Source organism: Trachypithecus francoisi, unplaced genomic scaffold (assembly GCF_009764315.1).
Source record: "Trachypithecus francoisi isolate TF-2019V2 unplaced genomic scaffold, Tfra_2.0 Lachesis_group11, whole genome shotgun sequence".
NCBI classification, from domain to species: Eukaryota; Metazoa; Chordata; class Mammalia; order Primates; family Cercopithecidae; genus Trachypithecus; species Trachypithecus francoisi.
In genome coordinates this window covers 64024631-64038775 of record NW_022681456.1, presented here as the reverse complement: position 1 = coordinate 64038775, position 14145 = coordinate 64024631, and the positions used below count along the sequence as shown (strand labels likewise).

The 14145-nt window shown below is 38.4% G+C and overlaps 1 protein-coding gene across 2 annotated transcripts in view; it reads left to right on the top strand.

Moving 5' to 3' along the window:
* MYRFL (myelin regulatory factor like) overlaps window positions 1–13582 on the top strand; it is a 123933-nt gene extending 110351 nt beyond the window's left edge. The window contains exons 20-25 of one of the 2 annotated variants that reach the window (XM_033221281.1): window positions 6964–7026; window positions 7660–7747; window positions 10229–10303; window positions 12708–12828; window positions 13106–13180; window positions 13301–13582. In XM_033221281.1, coding sequence (XP_033077172.1) covers window positions 6964–7026; window positions 7660–7747; window positions 10229–10303; window positions 12708–12828; window positions 13106–13180; window positions 13301–13387 — 509 coding nt within the window. In that variant the 3' untranslated portion in view covers window positions 13388–13582. The remainder of the gene's footprint in view (window positions 1–6963; window positions 7027–7659; window positions 7748–10228; window positions 10304–12707; window positions 12829–13105; window positions 13181–13300) is intronic. The other variant, XM_033221282.1, reaches the window with a different exon arrangement.
* Window positions 13583–14145: the final 563 nt, after the last annotated feature.

Below are 14145 nucleotides of genomic sequence, written 5' to 3'. Positions count from 1 at the left end.
AGTTTATAAAGTAAAAAAATTGCAGTAAGCTAAGGTTCCTTAATTATTGAAGAAAGAAAATTTAAAAAATAAATTTAGTATAGCCTAAATGTATGGTGTTTATAAAGTCTACAGTAGTGTCCCAGGCCTTCAGATTCACTCACCAGTCACTCACTGATTGACTCAGAGCAACTTCCAGCCCTGCAAGCTCCATTCATGGTAAATTCCCTGTCCAGGTGGACTAGTTTTTGTCTTTTATACTTTATTTTTTACTGTACCCTTTCTACGTTTATATATATTCAGATACACAAATACTTACCATTGTGTTACAGTTGCCTACAGTATTTACAGTATAATGCTGTACAGGTTTGCAACCAAGAACCAATATAGCCTAGGTGTGTAGTAGGCTGTACAATCTAGATTTGTGAAGTACACTTTGTGATGTTTGTACAACAATGAAATTGCCTAATGACGTATCTCACATATTCATGTAATTAAGCAATGCATGACTGTATTGGGAGGAACAGCCCTTTTTAAACAAGATCAAGGCTTTTTGCTCTCTGTGACAATGCAAAATTTTCATGTTAAAAAAATTATAGAAACTCAATCAAGGGCTACAAGTGTAATCATGTCCATAAGATTATATATAATTCTTCCAAATGTATACTAATTTATTATTGTTTTTAGAAATGTTCCCCTAAAAATGATAGCCTAAAAACAAGATGAGCAGACACACACTCATCTTGTTTCTACAACAATGAAATTGCCTAATGACGTATTTCACAGGATCATGTAGTTAAGCAATGCATGACTGTACTGGGAGGAACAACCCTTATTAAACCAGATCGAGGCTTGTTGCTCTCTGTGACAACACAGATTTTCATGTTAAAAAAATTACAGAAACTTGATCAAGGGCTACAAGTGTAATCATGTCCATAAGATTATATACAATTCTTCCAAATGTATACTCATTTATTATTGTTTTTAGAAATGTTCCCCTAAAAACAATAACCTAGAAACAAGATGAGCGTCTGCTCATCTTGTTTCTGTAGCTATGTAAATCCTAAAGAAAGAAGTGACTCCTAAGGAAAGAAAATTTGCTCCACAGTGCCAGGCTGTGTCCACCTAGACAGAACTAACAGCTTCTTTGACCACAAATGAAAGTTATGTTCTGCCTTACTAGGCTCTGTGATACACTGGGAAAGTTGTTGCCTCTTGCTTTTGTCAACTGGAGAAAAATGGAAAGGATTCAAATGTTTGATTCACTTTTGTCTTCAGAAAACCCAAAAACTTTTGGAGATTTAATCACAGAATCTCAGAGAACAGCTATGCAAGTGGCACCTGACTTCTTGGCCCTGAGAATCCACTATAAGCATACTTTTACAATGATGTGATTGAGAAAATACATGAAGGGCAAATGTAACTATAAATTCAGTTAAGCTTTTAACTGAATTGTTTTTATTACACCAACAGTGGCATTTGAAAAATAGTACAAATCTACAGGAGAGATGTTGCTTTTCAAGTCTACAGACACCACCACAGACCCCTTTATGCAATCACCCAAGGTTCCAAGGACCCCATGACAAGGGGAACTGCTGATTTATACCAAATTACTATTTTGCATCTGATGAAATGGAGGCACTGGACCTTACTTAAGATTCCTCAGTTGAGTTTCTAGAAAAGTTGGAATTGAAATCTGGGTCCCCTGCTTCCCTGTCCTGGGTTCCTTCCCATTTGCCATCCTGCCTCCATTGATTCGGACATGGTATGTGCATGTACCTGAGATCAACTCTAGAAGGTACAGAAAGTATCCACTCTATGGCCCTTTCTGGCTCCTCCTGGTAAGTTTGCCTCTGTCCATTGCAATGTCCCTGATGTGGGATATTTTGGAGTCTGAGCAAAGCCTCTTCTCTTCTGCTGCTGATTTACTCTTCCCCTCTGTTCAAGGTACTATATAACAGCAGGCTTCTAAATACAAAAGAGGAGAAGTCTAGGAAACTATTCTTTTCAGCCAGATGTTTCTAAGGCATTAAAGACCAATTAAAAATTAAGGAATAAAAATAAAAAAGAAATTCAAGAGTAACAACAACAACAAAAAACTTAGAAAAGCTCTCAGTGGGATACAGAGTAATATCTAACAGTTTACTAAACCCCTAAACACATTTATGAGCCTCCTCCCTGAGGAGTAAGACTATAATAAAATAAGTGAAGGGAAATCAGCATTTTTTTGACATGCTGAGCTTGTGTCATTATTCTTCTTTTGGGCCAAAGTTGATCTTATCTGTGTAAAGTGTCTTTTAGAAAGGTTATCTCTCCCACTCCCCCTCACTTAATAAAAAGTTTGGGTAAGACTAATCAGGAAGTGGAAAGTGAGTATTTTGGAATCTTAAGCTTCTACTTTAAGGAACCATCTGAATGTGATGAATTAGATTTTAATCCATGGAACCAGTAAAGATTTAAGTAGACAAGAGAGTTAGATATTAAAAAGTAACAAGCCTGTGGAGAAAAGCATCTATGGAATTCTGTAGAATATATTAGAGTTGGTGAAGACTTAAAAAATATCTGGAATTCATGTTCATTTTGTTTTGGAGACCACAACTCTGAGAAAAGTGAATGGCCGGAAGAAAATGGTCCCCTGTGTTAAAGGACTCAGCCATTGACTGGTGGGGCTTACTGGCTTCTTCATAGCACATGAGTCTGGTTCAATGAAGGGAAGAGAAAGGTATCCAAGATGCTGTACTGGACTCAGCCAGCAGTACAGTCTTACAAGTAGTGCAATATACACCTTCTACCATGACAGGAGTATGCTTTTGTTGGGCACCATCCTAAATCTTTACTCTCCAGAAGTTTCTAATTTAGTTTATTGGGAGAGCTCATCCACCGATTGTGAAATATATCTCCAACTTTATAATGAAAACCTCAGGGGATGTACTATATGAAGCTTATAATGAATATCACTGGAAGGCATTTGTAAAATGAGATCAACCCTAGAAGGTACTGACAGTATGCCTTTATAACTTCCTGTATGACTACTGGAAGATTTATGGTTTTCCTATAACCAGCCTTTCAGAGTCAAATAGTCTCGTTTCAGAGAAGTGTCAAATGGAAGGTGTTTTACGGGAGATTTAAATTTTATTTCTTGCATTTGAAAAATCATTTTTATAATTCTGATCTGCAAGATTATCTTTCCTTATTCCCACCTATTTATTGCTGTTTTTTTAAAAAAAATGTTACCCCACCAGGTACTCAATTGTATTCATAGGGTTTTATGTCTCCAGGACCTGAAAACACAGTCCTGTGGAATAAGGCAAATCTGTAGTTCTATTGCCAAAATTTATAATGAGCTATTTTTCTGCAAATTCAGCAGGCAAGTAGGACAAAAGGTAGGAGAAGAAAACACACAGGATAGAAAAGTCCTGGTTTCTACTTCTCTTTATGCCTCATTTGCCTTGTAAATTTATAACCTTCTGTGGAGGCAGTTTTAAGCAAAACTAATAGTAGAAACGTATTTGGAAATTATTACTGGAATAGCTAGAATCCAAGAAATCTGGAGGTCTTTTTGGCAGCGTATATGTTCACATGTAAAGGAAAATAAATATTCAATTTTCTAGAAACTCCTCATATATCAGGACCCATTTCTTCTTAATGGAAAGCACCATGTGGGCTCAGACACTCACCCTGCCTCCCAGTTCTGTCTTGCTTCCTTTTGCTAATAGAGTAAAGGAGTCTAGCTTCCCATGTTCATTCTCAGCATCCCTCTGCACCCTTCCCCTGGGAAATTTCCCTGTGAATATGTAAGAGGAAAGGTTTTTAGAGGTTAAATTGGCCTTCCCTCTTCTTTTCCTTCCTCTTTGCCTGGCTCTCTTCCTTCCCTCCTTTCACCCATATTCGTTGAGCACCACTGTGAGCCCAGCATTACCGTATCTGGGATACAACAGTGAACAGGATGTAGTCTTCAAGGAGCCCACAGTTAGGTGAATGGTTAAGTAAACTAGTCCTTCCACCTAGTGAGAGGAGTTATAACCAGGATAGGGATGTTTAGGAGTGATTGTCCTCAAGTATTGTCTTTTGCTTTCTATCCTGAAATTGGATACTGAAACTTGAGCATAGCTCTAAATCTGCAAATTAAAAAAAAAAAGACTGCCAAAACTTCATAAAGTTATTTTGTTAGGTATACTTAGCAACCCACTAAATGATTGCTTTCACTATCTACTTTAAAAAGATACATTAAAAAAATAGCCTTAACAACATTCATCTGAATGGTTACCTTTTCAAAATTGCATTTAAAATGACTTTTGGGTGATGACAGGAGCCTAGCCACTCCCTGGGCTCCCTCCCTCCAAGCCTGCTCTGGCCCCACACCAGCAGCCTGATTCCTCCTTTCAGCTGGCTGCATCTCAGGCCTTACTTTAGACCAAGCTTGTCCAACCTGCGGCCCATGGGCCACATGCGGCCGAGGATGGCTTTGAATGCGGCTTAACACAAATTTGTGAACTTTCTTAAAACATTATGAGATTTTTTTGGTAATTTTTTTTTAAGCCTTTCAGCTATCATTAGTGTTAGTGTATTTTATGTGTGGCCCAAGACAATTATTCTTCTTCCAATGTGGCCTAGGGAAGCCAGAAGATTGGACACCTCTGCCTTAGACTTTAAGCTCAATTTTTTTCCTACATGGATCACATTTCACATATTCCCAGAATAGCAAAATTGTGGCCTCTGGAATCAGATGGTTTGAATTGGAAACTCCTCATTCCTGTCTACAAGCTGAGTCCTTAGTGCCTCACTTAGCTTATCTGTCAAGCAGGGATAACCTCCCTCTTGGACTTTTGTAAGGCATTCAGAACAATGCTCAGTGAAGAGTAGGTGTCAATAAATAGTAGGCGTAATTATATCGCTATCCTTCAATGCAAAAATATATGTCCCACAGAATTTCCTCTAACATTTCATATTCAAGTTATTAAGCAATTGGGAAGGCATGCTCAATTTTTAAAAATAAGTTTTGCTTATATTTAGAGACCACAAACTCTATTTGTATGAAGAAGGTTAATGTTTCATTATTTTACTGTAGGGATAGTCTTGCTCCTATTTTTCTTCATTTTTACCCACTCTCTTGACTGTCCTTGAACCTATTTTCTATTTTAACAGGCTATATTAAGCAGCAGAGAGGTCACAGAAGTAGGCAGGGTTGAAAAACCAATAAGGACCAATATACATTTGATGCTAGGCGCTGGTGCTACCTGGACTCAACTCTAAAGGGATTATTCCATGAAACAGTCCATCTCCCATCTCCATGCTTTCTACTGGGATCTCCAGGAATAGTTCTTTCTCCTTGCTAGTTTCCAAATGTTATATCTTTCATAGCCTTTGCTTTCACTCAGAAAAATAAATATGACTAATGAGTATGTCTCTACTCCTTTGCAACTTCATATGAGCCAGGCTTCAGTTGAGCAAAGAAGTTGACTTTAGGGCCTGTTATACTCACTCAAGAAGTAATATCAGGATCAAAAGAAGATCAACAGGAGGGCAGATGCTAGCTCAATAAAAGGGAAAACTGGTATTTAGCATTGCCCAACAGAAGAATGGGCAGGGAGTCCCTTGTCACTGGAGGTGTTCAAACAGAGATTCCTTGGTTATTTATTTCTTTTTTTACATTAGTATGTGTAATCCTGAGATAGCAATATTAAGATGGATATAAAATAATCCAGATAATCTAAAGATAATAATTTCAATTAACAATGTTCATTCATAAACTAGATAGGAAATAAAACTATCATTAGCTTGTCATTAATCAAAGAAAGATGGTTTCCATAGATTGAGCAAGACATTATGCCAGGGGTTACAGAGGATTCAAAGAATGTTAGTAGACGTTCCCTATTCTGGAATTGTCAGGAAAGGGCAAAACTACTTGAAAAGTTAAGTAATAATACAGAAGTAATATGCCCTTCAGTATGGTGACAGGTATATCACTGGTTGATGATTGCATTGATGGTTCAGTAATAAATGCTATGGCATTGGAAAGGCAGAATCTGTGAGCTGCAGACCTAGTTGGGGATGGTTGCTTAGTCCACTTTGCCGTCATAACAGAATACCACTGACTGGGTGACTTAAACAACAGATATTTATTTTCTCACAGTTCTGGTGGCTGGAAGTCCAAGACCAAGGTGTCAGCAGGTCTGATTTCTTCTGAGACTTCTCTCCTTGGTCTGCAGATGACTATCAACTTGCTGTGTCTTCACGTGGTCTTTCCTCTGTGCACACATAGCCCTAGGGTCTCCCTGTGTGTCCTAATCTGCTTTTTTTTTTTTTTTTTTTTTTTGAGACAGAGTTTTACTCTTATTGTCCAGGCTGGAGTGCAATGGCGTGATCTTGGCTCACTGCAACCTCCACCTCCCAGGTTCAAGTGATTCTCCTGCCTCAGCCTCCCAAGTAGCTGGGATTAGAGGCATGTGTCACAATGCCTGGCTAATTTTATATTTTTTAGTAGAGACGGGGTTTCTCCATGTTGGTTAGGCTGGTCTCGAACTCCTGACCTCAAGTTATCTGCCCGCCTTGGCCTCCCAGAGTGCTGGGATTACAGGCATGAGCCACCATGCCTGGCTCCTAATCTTCTGCTCTTACACGGACACAGGTCAGATTGTATTAGAGCCCACCTTGACAGCCTATTTTAACTTAATCACTGCTTTAAAGACCCTATCAAAAAACAGTCACATTCTGAGGTACTGGGGGGATAAGTCTTCACCATATACATTTGAATTTGGTAACTGGGAAGGGGGACCCAATTTAGTCCATAACAGATGACTTCTTGCAGAAGGGGGAGAATAAACTAGATCTATAAGAAATAGGATAGAGATTAGATGGGTTGAAGGATGGGAGACAGAAAGGGTGGGGAGCACTCAACTCACAGAGATGAACTAGGTCACACATGGGGTTTCTTCTCTTCTCCTGAACAAGTCTTCAAGATTGACAGACTTGTTTCCTTTTCAGAAGACAAAAGCAAATCATTCTTGGCAAGAAATGCTCTTAGCGGCCCTGACTGGAGGAGTGACTGTAAGTTGACATTTAAGTGACGGTATTCTTTGGCTTTGTGGGGCCAGGCAGACTAACAAGTTGTAAAAGCATTGCTGGAGTGAGGAGCAGGGACAAAGGCTGCAGCTTGCCTGCCACGTATATCCATGGGACTGTGTGTTATAATTGATGCCACCCTAACCACTAATGAGGCATTAGAAATGGTCACTCACTGTCAGACAAGTTGTGGTTGATCTCCATGGATGTTCATAATTTATTCAAACTTCCTGCCGTCTTCTTCTATTCTGACTATATTTTTAGTTTGTTTTCTGTGTTCTGAAACAGATTGCATTTCATGTTGCACCCTCCATTTTCAATAATTTTGATTTAGTAGGACTTCCATGGTCCAGAAATTCTTTTGAATGTTACACGGGATGTTTATTGGAGGCTGAGTTTTTATTAGTTTTTCTAAAATGTACTATAACCTCCAAAAAAGCCTTCTCCCCTTCCTTTTCCTCCTTTTTTTTTTTTTTTTCCATTTGAATACAAATGGAATCTCTTTACCTGGGAAACTCTTACTTCCCGTTTTGTAATTTGAGGACTGTGGCTGGAATACAATATTCTTTTCCCTTTCAGAAGAGTTTATTTTCTTTTGTCTATTTCTTCTCAATTCAGGGATTGATACAACTATCAGTTCTATTCAGATTATGGAAATCCAGCAAATAATAGATCATCAGTATTGCAGTCGAAGCCTCCAGTGCGGGTGGGTAAGCCTCCCCAGCATGCCCTGGTTGTTTCTGGAATTTACCCATGGCTCTGGGTTTTTAAGACTGCAGTGGAAGCTAAAGCTACATGATAAAATCAATGTGTGCTTACATTGCTCTTTAAGTGAAAACATCTTTATTACATGGTGGGAGAAAGAATCATAAAACGGTTGGTATTAGCAAATGTCAATAAGCCACAGCCCCAGTTATTCCAGTCTTCTGGTTTAATGGGTAAGTCCAAAGCAGAAAGCCTAGGGAGCAGGTCTGTTCCTGACTCTCTAAGGGCACATATTAAGGGCACAGAGCTGCCAGTTAATTCTATAGACAAGAAAGACATTGTTGCTGATGGCTCCAAGTTACAAGTGAGCTGACTTTGTATATTTTAATAACAAGGGATATCATTATTTTAATTGCTGAAAAAATGTAACTTAGCTTTTCAGATAGGAGGGAAAAATCAGATATAGCAAAAGTTATCAGCAACATCCATCTCCTTATGGATTACAGGTATGCCTTATCACCTGTATCAAGGTAATGATACATCTAGAAGCAGACAGTGCAAGTTGCTTCAAAAAGTACAGTGTGCCAGTTGTAGGGATTAAGATTGGAGAGGGCTGGGCGTGGTGGTTCACACCTATAATTTCAGCACTTTGGGAGACTGAGGCAGGAGGACTGCTTGAGCCCAGGAGTTCAAGGTCAAGACAAGCCTGGGCAACATGATGAGATCCTATCTCTACCAAAAAAAAAATTAGCTGGGCATGATGGTACACACCTGTGGTCCCAGCTAATTGGGAAGCTAAGGTGGGAGGATCTCTTGAGCCCAGGAGGTCAAGGCTGCAGTGAGCTGTGTGTTTGCACCACTGTACTCCAGCCTGGATGACAGAGTGCAACCCGGACACACACACACACACACACGGAATGTGGGAGTTATTTTTCTTAATTTGACAACTGTTTCTTAGGCACCTGCTAGATTAAAGGCAAGGCCTATAATGTGAACTAGTGTCACAAATCCTGTGGGTTTTCAGCCTCATTTCTTTTCCAAACTGATATAACTTGGGCTTTAAGTTGATGGCTGTGAATTATAAAAGTAACATGTATGGTGCTTTATGATTTATTTATGACTTCTATGTTCATGATCTCATTGAATTCTCACAAAATCCCTATGAGGTTGGTATAATTTATCCCCGTTTTGTAGTTAAATTTCAGTTAAACTTGAAAAAGTTTGCCTAAGATCACCTGTAAGTGGCAGATACAGATATTAATTAATGTGGTAAGATGACATAGTGAAGAGTCAGATGATTCAAGTTCAAGTCCTAGAACTTTGACAAGATGTTTATTCTCCCCAAATACCCATTTCTCAGCTATAAGGTGGGGATACTTTCAAAAGTGAGTTGGGTTGCTGTGAAGCATGCAGATAATGGGAGAGACATCTTAGGAAATGAATTCCTTTTATCTAAGCTTCCCCCGGTCAAACAAACTGCTCCTGATCCCAATGTAGATCTTTCTGTTTTAAAAAATACGTTGATTCACTGAAATAACACTGTTCTCAATTTGGTGTGCAAGTTGCACTCTTGTTATTTTCAGCTGTATTGATGTATAATTGACAAGCAAAAATTGTTTATATTCAAGGTGTATAATGTTTCGTTTTGTTGTAATATACCTATCCAATGCAAAATGCAAGATCTTTCAATTTCCTTTACTTTTGCTTTTTACCTTTTTAGCAACTTAGTTTAGCATTACTTAAAAATAAAATGACTGACTCTTTTTCCCATCAATCTGATTTTAAGTTGTTTTTCCATGTAATTTAAGGGATAGTCAGGTCATAAGGAGAACTTGTTTTAGAGACCATATGTCTTTTTGCTGGAGTTTTTCATTATAATACAAATCAAAGGAATTTCCCTTTTATCCAAGTATCTCTCTGAAAGGTGTGGGGGGATCTATGTATAAGCACTTGTCTTGCAATCTTCTCCATTACTAAATGGTAATTAGAATTAGAACAATTTTAGCAGATTCAGATTCTAAAAGTACTTGATATTTCCTCCCAGTGTTGCTCAAAAGGGAGTGATTTAGTGTAGAAAAAATGTATTTATTATTTCTAGGGGCATTGTTAGTTTGAGCCTTTGCCTCATTTGTCTTCAGAAATCTGTGTCTCTTTAAAGGGGACTAAAGTCATTTCCTGTGTGAAAAAGCCATTTCCTGGTCTGGGATTTGACTTTCCATCATTTTTGTTTCTGTGTGTTCTAAAAAACTGTAACTTTTTATGGTACATTTTATATTAAGACCTGAAAGAGATCACTCTGAAATTCGACGGGTATATCCTAAAAACAAACAAAAAATGATACTAGGTTGAACTCAGTTTTCTATATTTATTATTTACTATATAATATTTCACAGTTTTTATAGTATATAATGAGTAGCAAAAAGCCCTTTGAAGACTTTCCTACATATTTTGATTTGTGGTTTTATTTTTTTTCCATAATTAGATCTGGAAATTATAATTACAATATTCCTGTTAATAAACACACACCCACCAATGTCAAGTTCTCTCTGGAAATAAAGTAAGTGCATGGCTGTAAAAATATTTCATTTTTATCATTAGTTGAATAGCAAGTCTGGATTTACTTCACAATTTGGTCAGTACGTTAAGAAGCAGAAAGCTATCAGTTTGTGTTAACTGATGATGGTTTGAGAGGTGGGCCATTTGAGGGAAAGGTTTTCAAAATGAGGGCTGTGATCATCCAGGCTTTCTTCAGGCAATGGAAGGGCTCTAAACTCTATACCCATGCCTACAAAGTGGGAGTGATTTTGGTTTGATGCTCACAAGCTATAGACTTCCCCTGACTCTCTCACTTGGAGAGAGAGAATTGGAATGGGAACAAGAGTAATAACATGCCCCTCAATAGGAAGATACACAGCTCCCGGTAGCAATGTTAATGCAGACACCACTCCTATTTTCCAAAAGACAGGAAAAAAAAAAAAAAAAAAGGAACCAGAGTTTGGAATTGGACAGACCAGGGTCCAAGGATTCTGTCACTTACTAATTCTGTGATCTTGTACAAGCCACTTATCTTCTTTGAGCTACTGTTTCTTTATCTGTCATGTAAGTATTACATTACACCATAGCACATAGAGCTGCTGTGAGAATTATTAATAATGGTGAAATTAATAACTGCCATTTGCTGAGCACAGACTATATGCTACACTTTAATACTGGGCCATAAAATCCTCACAGCAACCCTCCCAGGTTGTTTTTTTTTCCCCTAGTTTATATTTTTGAGATGGGGACACTTGGGTTTAGAGTTTCAGAATATGTAAAACACACACAGACACACACACACATATTCTGAAAATCACAGGTAGTAAGTGATGGAGCTGGGCTTCAAATTCAGTCCATCCTCTCAGCCATCACTGTCCTGTCCTGCCTCACCAGTGAGATGAGACATGTAAGGACACTGCCCTTTCCTGACACACCGTAAGCACACAGTAAATGGTAGCTTTTATTAGGACTATCTTTCCTCCTAAATCACAAAACTCTAACTTAGCCTATTCTTATCAGATATTTTAAAGGATTATGGCACTTAAAGACCTTCCACTAAAAAATTATGCAATGAGCTACTTTCCATGAAGATAAATGTTTTTTTGTGTCTCCTGATTTTAGTCTCTCCTTTCCGTAACCCCTCCACATTTCCTTTCTTCTTCCCTTCCTTTTCTATCACTCTTTCCCTTCCCTCTGTCCTCCGCTCTCTCCCTCTGCTTGCCCAGCTCTGTTTTCCTCCTCCATCCTTCACTGCATGCCTTCTGCCTCTTCCTCCGTCTCACTCAGGCTTCATACTCTTTTTCTTATCCACTTTGCCTCTGTGAGGAATGAATGTCACTCAACCCAACTGCTTGCCTTGGAAAGGTTTCTTTTAAGCAGCTAATATTTTGTGACTCAGAACCTACCATATTTCAAGGCAAAGCAAAAGCTAAATGTACTATTGTTATAAACTGAAAGTACTATTATCTAGCACTCCTTGAGTAACCAGAATAACATAACTGGAATAACATTTTCTTACTCATTTCTGGCTTTTAGTGGAAGGAAATAAGGTTATATGCTATATCCCCTGAAGTGGTAGATCGTCTTGAGCCGCTAAATCAGGACTTTTAGTTTACAAACTATTTTTTGGTAAAACAGATGACTTAAAAATAACACATATGCTCAACTGAGATTGTAGGTTGCTCTACCTTGTGCAAAAGGATTGTTCCCAAAGACAAAGAGATCGCATCCTTTTGATGATGATTAATGGGCCAACCTCCAGAGAAGAAGAACCATACATTCTTGCAGACTTTCAACTCTGAAAGCTTTAAAATCTAGTGATTTCTGATAGGACTCACTCCCAAACTCCTACCTGTATTTATTTGCCTTATTATTTTAAACAGTATCTGCCTAGACCCGGAATTTGCAAAATCAAAAATCCTGAAAGCTTCAGATAAATGCAAACTCAGTGCCAGTGGAAAGAGAAAGAATATATCCAAAAATTGTAAAAAACACATATGCAGATAAGTTTTGATGTAAGATTAGGTTTTAAAAACTATCATACACAGCCAGGCTAACGTCTGTAATCCCAGCACTTTGGGACGCTGAGGCATTAGGGTTGCTTGAGCCCAGGTGTTTGAAACCAGCCTGGGCAACATGGCGAGACCTTGTCTCTATGAAAAAATAAAATAAAAAGAAAAGAAAGAAAAAAAGAAACCATCATATACTATTTCAGTAGCCATCTGAGATTGGGTTTCTTTTTGTAGTAATGAGATGTGAGCTGGCCTATTGGCATCAGTGAGCTTCGTGTAATACAATGCCTATTGTGAACTCTGAATGGATTTCCAAGTTACGTTCCCATTAGACCCTCTTCTTATCAAGGTGTATCCTAGCAGAAGCTGGTAACTGCTTTTTCATGTGCTCTTTCTTTTCTTTGTCTCTTGAAGCACAACAGAGCCATTGATAGTCTTCCAGTGCAAATTCACCCTTGGAAATATATGTTTCCATAGTGAAAGGGAAACCAAAGGGATGGAAAGCCACAGAGAAATCTCCCAGGAGATGACACAGGTAATGTTTTCTGCCTTCTCTGTTCCCCGCTGAGAGAGGGATTCATTCAACCAATTGCCAGTGTTTTCCCTCCCTGGCTAACCCTAGTCACAGGGCTTGGCTCAGTCTCTTCCTTGTGTCCTTATGAATCTGCCAACTGTTCTAGCAACACCCATCAAAAGCTGTGATCCCGATACTTCTCCTACAGTCATTGAAGAAACGCTTTTTCAGCCTGTACTCTTTCCTACTGACTGTCAAATGCATGTATGAAATGGATCCTCTTTTATTCATTATTTAGGGATATCAGCACATTTGGAGCCTCCCTGTAGCCCTGTTTTCTGACAGCATGTTCCATTTCCGCGTAGCTGCACCGGTAAGCTTGCTTTTCCTTTTTCTTTTCACTGGGAAAGAAATTGAGCAACAAAAAAAAAATCACTTTAACCACAGTTCATTTTTACATTAATCTTCCTCTTTTTTTCTCCTTTTCTGACAGGATTTAGCTGACTGTTCAACTGATCCTTATTTTGCTGGAATATTCTTCACCGATTACTTCTTTTACTTCTATCGACGCTGTGCCTAATTTGTTCAAGTTTGGGGACTTTACCAAAGAAAAATACTCAGGAATACATTTAACAGAAACCGACATCCTCTTGCAACTTCTGTTTTCTTCTTTGTGAAACATTTACATTTATTACTGAAGGACTTTTTCAGGCTTTAGCTTCCAACAGTTTTGAGACATTAATGAGGAGAATAAAATGTTTGCTGAAACTTGAAATAATGTGGTGTTTGATTTTGCCATGATTATGAAGAAAACATTTCCTGGAAGAAACAGTTCTGTTGAATTTAAAAATACTATTTTTGATATTAAGGAAGTTGTGAGCTCAAAATAAGCAGGTCTAGCCTCTACTTTGTTTTAATGTATTTTAAAGCTTTTGAAAAAAACCAAAAGGGCCATGTCAACTTTGGCCCACTAAACATAGACTCTTGAGAATGTGTGATATGGTATGTCGAGGAGTTGTGGGGGGTGGTATCTGATGCTGAGCTCGCATTTAGGCAAATTGTCCTCTGTGTGTGTGTGTGTGTGTGTGTGTGTGTTGTATAAACACATACACTAGGGTACAGAATGTAGTTTGTTAATAAAATGGATTCAAGAGAAATAATTGCAACTCTGCTTTGCAATGCTTGATGGACATTAAACTTTCTGTGTGGGTAGGATATGCCCCCTTGTAAAGATGGAAACTCCTATACTCAAGAGTGCACTGAAATGAATTAAACTAGCCAGTCCTAAGCCTGCTTACTCTGCCTCACCTGTTCCTTCCCTCAGATGACCACAATAAA